Source organism: Sebastes umbrosus, chromosome 18 (genome assembly GCF_015220745.1).
Source record: "Sebastes umbrosus isolate fSebUmb1 chromosome 18, fSebUmb1.pri, whole genome shotgun sequence".
Classification (NCBI taxonomy): domain Eukaryota; kingdom Metazoa; phylum Chordata; class Actinopteri; order Perciformes; family Sebastidae; genus Sebastes; species Sebastes umbrosus.
In genome coordinates this window covers 22706749-22716921 of record NC_051286.1, presented here as the reverse complement: position 1 = coordinate 22716921, position 10173 = coordinate 22706749, and the positions used below count along the sequence as shown (strand labels likewise).

Genomic DNA, 10173 nt, shown 5'->3' with positions numbered 1-10173 from the left:
AAAATACACATACGAAAAATACGCATTGGTGTGTAAGGGCCTTCAGCCTTCACAGAAATGGTTGAATACTTCCTTGTAACAGCAATGATAGGAAGCCACCATTCTGTTATTTTAAAAGTCACAATGCAGCTATTGCGGCAGGGTCTTTAGGTTTCTGTTGGCCAACAGATGAACCGGTAAGAAAATAGAGATGTAATCAAGTGTTGCAATGCAGAAATGCAGGAGTTATCTTGAACCTAGATAGCAGATAGCATTTCTGATCTCAATCAGATCACGTTTCACTTACACTGCGTTTGTTAAAGAACGTAAGATAAAGTATGTCAGCGACAATACCTGTATTATGTATTTGGTTATATTGAAATAAATAGATAAACTAATAATAATCTGCTGCTTGAAGGGTACAGCTATGCAGTGAGCTAAACACACTTCCTATGAGTTTGAATACAGTGAATTGCCTTTGAGGCTTTTACGACTTTATACTTAAGCAAGGTATTCTCGCAACAAAACTACTTAATTCAGGGACTTCGACGGCATCAAGTTCTGACTCCGGGTAACTATCATCGCATCGGAGCATCTCATCGGAGCATCGGAAGTGATCCCATCGCTGCTGGCGTTGAATCTTGGGAATTGACCGGCAGGTCAGGCATTCTCGAGGTTGCAGAGCACCTTCTTCTGCATGGTCCACCCCGAGGCACTGGAAACAGGCATCGTGAAGATCCACTCTGGCAATGACGCCGTGGAATCGAAGGACACTGGCGAGGTTCTTGAAGCGGTGACTCCATCCACGGAGATGAGCAGTCAGCGGGCAAATCGACAGCAAGGGACGCTACCTTATAAGGCTTATAAATGTCAGTGAGCTACAATCAGATTATCAATAGATAAAAGAGACCTACATGAAGGGATAAAGAATGTTCCTACCATAAATGATAATATCATCTCCTATTGAAAACAATAGTAAATAGCCTGTGTCAAGCAATGTGGTTAAGTAACGAGTAAGTGGGGGTCCACACGTATTCGCGTCAGCAGGTCTTGATTGGCCGGGGACAATTGTGCACAATTCAATGGACAAATGCGTGCACATGATTGGAGGAGAGTATTACCTATAGAGTCCAGTAGAGGGTGGAGCATGTTTGAGTTAGAACCAGCAGCAGCCACTTAGACAAAATACAGAAACATTGTTCATGATATTAAATGTTCATGATATAAAACTCCCCAAAAAATCCTTTAGAAGAAATAGACCAACGTGATAAAATTAAACAGTTAACACTCAGAATGTGCAAATAATAGATAGATTGTCAACATATATGAAGAATGTGTCCCAGAGGACACTGAGCAGACTTCAGGTGCCGCCAAAACAGATAGAACCTGAGCCACACAGCCATGGAGGAAGTCCTGGAAGAAGAAGACTACACAAACACACAAGAGCAAAGCTCAAGCACACTATTAAGTAGTATAAAAGTAATTAAAATTAGTATATTAAAAGAGAGTATATTAAAGTTAAAAGTACAATATTTCCTTTAGCATATACTAAAAATGCTTGAGTAAATTATCTCAAAAAGTAAAGTCTATTAAATGACAGCACGTAAAGCAGATGGCAGACCTGCAACAGGTTAAGCTCCTTGCACTCTGTTTACCAAGCGCTTGCCCAGTTCCTGTTACTACAATACACCTGGGCGTGGTTGGTGAGGATTACAGAGATGCTTTAAGACATTTAGTTGTTCTCCGGCTCTCTGAGATTCTATGATGCTGTGATTGCCCCTATCTGAGAGTGAGGATTTTTATAAACTTTGTTAATCCAGGAGAGAGTGAATGAGGCCCGTATAACATTCACACAGGTGCATTCAGTGTCTGAAATCTATCTGTGAAACTAAAGTCACTGCCAAGAATAAGAACCACAGCCTTACAGTATATATTTAGCAGTGTGCCATGTCAGGGCTGTTTCTACAGCCTTAAAGCATGACGGACCATTCAAACATATAGAGTACTCCTCTCAGACCCAATCTAGCTGTAATTATTCAAACCACTTCTTTTTAGATGAGGGAAATCAAATATAAATGCAACAGGAGAGATTTCAGAGAGCAGTTCCAAAAGCACACTGGAGCACATGGATTTAAGGCAGTAAACTTTATTAAAGACTAACGTTTCGACGCCAACTATGTCTTCAGATCAGAGACTCACATCCACTTAAATAGCCTCCCCTAGTTGGGAACTGATTCAGCATAGGCTGGAAAAAATGGGGAGGGAACAATAGGCTGTGTGTAGGCAGGTTAACAATCATATATCATTTATAATATAATAATAAAAAGAGAGAAGTAAAAGTAAATATATAAATAGCAGTTTCAGTGACTACATCCATGTACATATAGCAAAAATAATTGTAATAATAGTGATAAATAACGACAAAGATAAATACATCCCTCATTTAAATATCAAAAAAGGTCTTAAATATCTTAAATGTCAGTGAGCTACAATCAGATTATCAATAGATAAAAGAGACCTACATGAAGGGATAAAGAATGTCCCTACCATAAATGATAATATCATCTCCTATTGAAAACAATAGGAAATAGCCTGTGTCAAGCAATGTGGTTAAGTAACGAGTAAGGCTTGGTTGGCATGGAAACAAAAAGTTTACTGCCTTAAATCCGTGTGCTCCAGTGTGCTTTGGAACTGATCTCTGAAGTCTCTCCTGTTACAAGATTGCCCTATTCCTTGTGAGGCGGCTTTGACCGGCGTTTAACCTACCTTCTTCAATTATAAATGCAGGTTGTTTATCCTTGTTAAGCCTGTCAAGATTTTGTCATGCAAAAAAACAATAGTTCAGTGTGCAGATGCACTTTATTTAAGCTGCTGGATCAATGTCAGTTGAGATGAATGTTTTTGTGGATGATGAAGATGAAGATTTGGTTAGTCGAGTTTTGAACGGGGCATTTTAACTGAGTCTAGTGAAATGATTATCTTTGGTCAAAGAGATTAAGTCAAGAGTGCCCAAATGACATGATGGTGTGGCAACAAAAACCTGATAAGTGTGTGACTGGATCACTATCTTACTGTAGTTCCTATCTTCATGTTCTCGGAAAATCTTAAAACTCTTGGCACAGAACGAGAGGGCATTCACCGTAAAGATTACGAGTGAGTTTCCGCGTGTGTGTGCGTGTGAGAGAGAGAGAGAGAGAATAATATTAGGATGGCAATGACGCAACATCAAAAAAATAGCACTATATTTATTTATTTACAATAAAGTAAAGTATTATATACATCAAGGTAAGCTGGTGGACAGTTCTGGAAATTAGTCTGCAAAAAAACAGAGTTGTTTATCTGTCAAGTGAACACAGCAGTAGCATGTAAACAGCACAGTGGATGAGGCTATAAACACCACCTGACAAACTTCACTCTGATTAACCTGATGAGCTTAAAGTCTTACATGTAAATGCCTGTATGTGTGTGTGTGGTGATGCACTTAACTTCCATCTGTGCGTGTTGAAGGAGAGAGAGGGAAGCAACCCCTCAATCCGTCTTATCCTCTCAGCTCCTTACCATCGCAAGCCTTGGTACATAGTCAGTTCACTCAACAGGTTGCAGGTGCCAGCTGCACTGTTTAACGGCATAGCGTAAAATAACTGAAGAAATATATGCAAACTCGCATGTAGGAGGAACTAGACTGTAGGAGGCTGGACTGTCAACTAAAGGACATTGTTGGAGGATTCTAGAAGACCTTGTCTAACCAACTACACGCATCCTTACCTATGGATTTACACTTTCGCTTTCACTTTTCCTCCTGACTGTTTCTTCGGAGGAGGAAGAGGTTTTTCAAGGTTTTCTTGAATCCCGTTTGAATGCAAAAATGGGCTGCTCTCCATCCAAAGGAAAGTTATTTTCAAAGCCAGAAGGCCCTGGACCTCAAAAGGTTCTGTTGGTTGAAGAAAGACAAAACGGACCTCAAAAGGCTCCGCTGGCTGAAGCGCCACAAGATGGTGATGATTCTCGACCTGAAGAGGAGAAAGGCCAATATTTAGAGGCCAACGAGAAAGAAAATGATGAACTACCTCTACCCATTGAAGAATTAACTACGAAAGAGACTTCATGGTGTCAGTTGGCCTCCGACACGACGGGTGCCCAAAATGCAGAGGACGTTGAAGAAACAGAGGTCAATGTGATGCCCCAAGAAGTAGTCCATGAGGTTGTACAAACAGATACGATTAAAAAGGTGGAGAAAAGAAAGAAAAATAAAGGCAAGAGAAGGTCTAACGAAAAGCAGAGAAGATCTTCTATTGTAAAGACAAAGTTGGACTTCGCGCCGCACATGGTGAGGGCTCACCAGGCAGCCTATGCCTTTCTGAACCCAAACATTTCAAAATATGAGGCCCTGTTGGGCCTGCTGGACCAGGCCGCCCAGACACAGCTGTCCCTCAAGCCCACAATGTCTGCTTTTGTGTTGCGCTTTGAGGAAATCAACCAGGCTGTAGAAGAGATGGCTGAGGAGGGGGAGTTCATGTTGAAAGAGCATGGGGACTACATGGCCTTGCATTCTGGTATGATGGGCACGGATTTCATGCCAACTAAACCTAGGACTGACACAGCCAACCCCCCTAATCCACCTCCAGATCTATTAAAACAACTGCTCCAGCATTCAACAGAGAAAATGAGACTTGTGGGGGGCTCTGCCCAGGCACTGGGTGACACCACGCTGATGGAGGCAGTGGAGTATTTTTCTTCCGTCTCTGAACGTTTGGTTGAGAAGCTGCAGGCCAAGCAGGCAGCAGAGCACAGGTTGGCTCTAGTGCTGGCACGGGTGGAGCAGGCTGCCATGAGGAAGTCTAACCCTGAGGATTCGGCACTGCACAGTGAGGACAGCGGTATCGGGGGAGAAAATGAGAGTCTAACGGGATCCGAGAGGTCACGCCGCCACCGTGAGAGTGCTGGATCTGGAAGTTGTGGATCTGGAAGCAACATTTGCGATGATACCCTGCCCAGTAATTTACTCAACCTTGTAGGGTATCATAAAGATGATGAAGAGGACGAGGAAGAGGGCGATGATGACCATGAAGAGTATGAGGACGATGAAGGGGATGGGCCTGAAATGAAGAGGTCAAACTCTTCCCCACCAGATCCCAGTCAACCTTGTCTTGTCATGTCTGTAAATTACATGCAAGATCAGCAGCCTACAGTTAAACGACCCCTGACTGCTGTCACTGCAACCAAGTCGGAATACTCTTCATCCACCGACATAATGATGGAGCTACAAAAGATCCAGAAGAACTTGGATCAACGAATGAAAAAGATGGCTGAAATCAGAGGAAAGAAAGAGTTAGCAGGGCCTCATTATAACCTGTATAGAGCTGGACTAAGACGACATTCAGCAAGTGGATCAGCAGATGCTCAAAAAGGCCTCTTCAGAACAAGTCAATCACCTGGTCCCTTACCAAGGTTGGCACCTCAACCACCCAAGCACCAATCTGTCAGAGGGCTGATAAATACCTTCAGCCAAGGGGTTGATGGTAGACCAGGGCAGAGCCTTGCTAATATTCCACCTCATATCAGGAGGCCCAGAAAAAGTCAGTTATCTGACAGAGTAAATGGTAATGAGGGAGGATTAGTCATCAATGGCAACAATAACAACAACAGATGGCCTGAAGGTAGGGATGACTTGGATGAAGACAACCTACCACCTCCGCCCCCAGAGGTTATGATGGACGATTCCTTCCAGAGTACTGAGGACATACCAGGAAATAAGGAAGGGTCACGGGAGGATTTGGTTCTCCCAATAATAAACCAAAAGGCCGGAGTCTCCCAGCGCCTCAAGGCATCAGTGCAGAATGTGGAAGTGCTGCCAAACCGAGCCAACATGGTGCCAAGATCTATCAGTTTCTTGCCTATCAGGCAGGATGCTGTTATGGGAGCGCAAGAAGAAACTGACCTGGATCCAGAAATGGAGAGGGTTAAATGTCTCTACCAAAAGGCACGTAAGATGATTCACCTGTGCAATACAGGAGAATCTCATGACAAGAGAGATACTACAGAATTGAGCGGCAGAGTAACTTCACCCCTTCAAGCAAGAATGGGCCAGCGAAGTGGAAGCACTGAATTCTACGAGGGTGAGATGTCCTCTTACAGCCTGCCTGTGACAGCACCGCCTGTCTCTAGAGTCCGCCTACCGCCATCTTGTCCTTCTGTGTGCCACAGATATCCACACCCTCCTGCGTACAGATCTCAGTCCGCCTCTAGGCCCTCATCTCGCCCAAGTTCTCCAAGAACAGTGACACGTGCCACAGATAACAACGAAGAAGAAATCATTCCGTCTGTGTCCTTTCGCGATGCCCGCTCAGTCTTCTGTCGAAAGGACTCTGAGACCTGCAGTTCCTCTGGAAGTTCAGTACTCCCCAAACTATCCCGAGGCCGGCTTCCCACAAGAGGAATAGACGACTCTACCCGTCGTACCCAATCAGAACAGAGGCCTTGTTTGACTTCCCATTCAGAGTTTTCCAAAGATGGCTGTTCAGCCACTACCCAGGCCAATGGGGAGTGAGCCTTTTACCACAAAATATAGGTAGGTAATATCACAAAAGTTGTGGGTCCAGGTAAACCTTGCTGGTCTTTGTGGCTGCGATGCTTATACTTGGCAAAAGTGTGCATCAGTGTCAGTTAAAAATTGACTTGTCAAGTCGAGTTTTGAAGCAGCTATTAGATACTATTAAAAATGAAGATATACATATTTTTGTGTATTCTTCTAAAACGTAACTATTTCATAGGCTTCCATATAGCTAAAGGTATATTACTCTCTAAAACTAAAACACAAAATTTGCAACTGAAGAATGGTTAGGTCCTTGTGATTAGGGTATTGTTAGTGTAATTAAATCACCCAATAACGTTAGCTTGAGCTTTGGTGTTTTGGTGCCATCTGTGTGGATTAAATCAGCTGCCTTTATTATTGTTTAAGTGAATGACGTCACAATCAGTACGTCTGACCATCTGCATTCCCAGCAGACACAAAAGAGATTTGGTACCACACAACTGCTTTACCTGTTTGTATGTGCTACCCCAGATGGCCTACTTTATTTGTAAAAATAATAGATAACCTACATTGTAACTTGTCTTTCCTAATCAAGTTTTATGGGAATTGTGGAATTGTGTCCAGTGGCCAGGCTAGGGCCACATGCGATATTAGGGTGTACCAACAATATTAAGCACAACTATTATCAAACCTCAGGGGGTAGAGTGGTCGTCCACTAATCTGAAGGTCGGTGGTTCGATCCCTGGCCCCTGCAGTCTACATGTCGAAGTTTCCTTGGGCAAGAACCCCAAATTGCTGAAAGTGTGTGTGTGAACATTTATTGTTCCAGTGAAACAGGTGGCACCTTGTATGGTTGCCTTTTCCACCAGTGTATAAATGTGAATGGGTGAATGTTTACTTGTGTTGTAAAGCTCTTTGAGTGGTCACAAAGACTAGAAAAGCACTGGCAGTCCATTTACCACCTTCATAGGTTGGGTTCTCCAAAAGATACAAATATAACAATAAACACAAGAATACTCATTCAGTGCAAACACATATCACTGGTATGAATAATTACAATTTTTCCCTCTCTGGAGATAGGGTTAGGGTTAGGTTAGGTTTATCTTAGCCTTTTATTCTTGTTTCCTTTGTTTATAACAGTTTTTAAATCTAGGATTTCTATCCTTTTAGAGCTTTACTTCTGAAGAGATTAACAGTAGAGATTTAGTCACTCTGCTTTTATCACAAAGGGTTTGGTCACCAAGTCAAGGCAGCTTTATTTGTAAAGCACATTTCAGCAACAGGGCAATTCAAAGTGCTTTACACAAACAATCAAGAACATTGCGACAAAGTGCAAAAGAACATTAAGACATAAGCAGTCATAAAAATGAAAAAACATTAAAGATTAGCAAATAAAAACAAGCTAAAAATAAAAGCTAGAATAGAAACTAAAATAGAATATAACACACAAGAGTAAAAGCTCTAGTGCAGTACATAAGATCATTATCTGGTTTAATAAAAGGCAGCAGCAAACAAGAACGTTTTAAGCTTTGATTTAAAAGAACTAAGAGTTGGAGTTGGTCCTGCAGTTTTCTGGGAGCTTGTTCCAGATATTTGGGGCATAAAAAACTAAACGCTGCTTCTGCATGTTTAGTTCTGACTCTGGGGACACTAAGCAGATCTGATCCAGATGACCTGAGAGGTCTAGATGGTTCATTACATAGCAGAAGATCAGAAATGTATTTTGGCCCTAAACTGCTTTGTAAACCAGCAGGAGTATTTTGAAATCAATTCTCTGAGAGACAGGGAGCCAGTGTAGAGATCTCAGAACTGGACTGAAATTCAAACATACAGTCACAGGGCCAAGTTGTATGTGACTAGCTCACCTCCTCCCTCTAGAGAAGCCACCTAGCCTAATCCAGATTGGATTAGCCCCCTTATTCCACTCTCCACCCATGCGGTCAATTGAGCTCCTAGGCCTGCTATACCCCACATAATCCAATCACGCACTAAAACTCCTTTACCCCTCCTTTGCTGCTCTTCTACAGGCCGGACAGCCCTCTGATGACAGGAGACGACTCCCGGATGGATCCAAGTGCTGCTGTTACGACAGCGTAGAGCCCGGCTGTGATTGGTCAGGGTTTGCTAAAGTGAAACACGAGGTGGAAAGGGAATGGAAAAAAGGATTAAGGGATTTAGACCCTTTCTCTTTTCTTACCTTGTTCAGAGAGCGGGTGTTAGACATATTTATAGAATAAATTTAAGCAGTTAAGGGCCTGAAAATGTCTCTCTGATTGACTTCTGAAAACCTTTGTCTATGTGAGTTTTTAGAGTGGCATACTTAATTTGAATCTATATGTTGAATCTATAATCTACGTTGAATTTGTTTGAAGTTAAAGAAACATGTAGTCATTTTGTAATACCAGCCAATGGCACCCCCAAATGTCCTCTCCAAAAAGTACGCCTTTAATTTAAATAATAATCAAATGTACTTTTTGTATGTGTTCTATTTTGTGTTTGGACTATTTGTACTAGCTTCCCATCTATGTTAACCATGTTTTCTACCTCAACTGTGTCCCAATAAAAGAGAAAAATCTGCCCAAAGCCGGCCTTATCATGTCTTCTCTAGAAAATACTGTTTATGGGGCTATTATCCCCGCCCAGTGCATCATAAGAAACATGGTATATCAATGCCCTAACACTGGCTACTGGCTAGATGCCACGTCCATGGACGGTGAACAGATCCACCTGAACTGCGAGCGGCTCCTTCCCGGCACCAACAGGCAACACCTGCTGGTGTGCTACTCATAGAAACGGCTGGAAACTGTCCTACTTGACCGCAGCTTTCCGTCACCGCCCCCTGCTGCTGCCTCCTGATCTCCTCTACTTTCCAGGCGAGGCGCACATTCAGTGCATATAACATTAATAATTGATTCAATCAAATTCAAATAAATCAAATAAAATACATTTCTGTGTATCTCTTATCATTTTTGTTTTTCTGAAAAAATGGCTTCAGCCAATTTATTTGAAATGTATTATTTAATGTATGAAAATCCCAAAAATGAATACCACCCTTTTCGTAAGAATTCATGAGAACTGTTTTCTTCGGGTGATGTGTCCTATTTTTCCACATGAAATTGGAACAGCATTTTGTCGATATCTTTTAGTAGTTTGTTATCAAGTTGCAGAGCCAAAGCTGCATATGCCAGTCAGGAGATTCCCTCTGCCTTAGTAAGCAGCCTAATACTCTGCCTCTTAACAAGAGATCCCTTAAAGGGACTATTTGTAACTTTCAGAAATGCTTGTTAACAGCAACACCTGTGGTCGTTAAGTCAACGAAAGTCAGCGTCGGGCTCGCGCTTGCTCGCTCTAAATAGACATGAACGAGCATTGCTCAAAACAGTGAGGCGACACACGTCAGCTAAAACTACAATATCACTCTATATTTCAGCTGCTTGGCAGTAATGTTAGATGATCAGACAAAGGTCTCTCCATGAATCAATGCTGATCCTAGTGTTGAAGCAGGAAAAGCGGGCCGGTGCCGGGGCTGAAGCAGGAAGAGAAACGTTATCGCCTCCCGACTGCTCCCGCAGGGAGACACCGGCACCCTGTCGGAGACGATAACGTTTGTCGCTGCGGAGCCCCGTCACTTCACAAGACACGGGAAACCTCTGTTGGTCTGG

The 10173-nt window shown here is 42.6% G+C and overlaps 1 protein-coding gene across 1 annotated transcript; it reads left to right on the top strand.

Moving 5' to 3' along the window:
* The first annotated feature begins 3510 nt into the window (after positions 1-3510).
* Positions 3511-9094, top strand: LOC119476948 (photoreceptor cilium actin regulator). The gene is made up of 2 exons (XM_037750636.1): positions 3511-6547; positions 8539-9094. Exon 1 carries the CDS (start codon positions 3845-3847, stop codon positions 6524-6526), a length of 2682 nt encoding a protein of 893 aa, XP_037606564.1. The 5' UTR covers positions 3511-3844; the 3' UTR covers positions 6527-6547; positions 8539-9094.
* Positions 9095-10173: the final 1079 nt, after the last annotated feature.

Bases quoted from the DNA above. Each gene is read 5' to 3' on its own strand.
- LOC119476948 (XM_037750636.1), top strand. From the start codon at position 3,845: ATGGGCTGCTCTCCATCCAAAGGAAAGTTATTTTCAAAGCCAGAAGGC.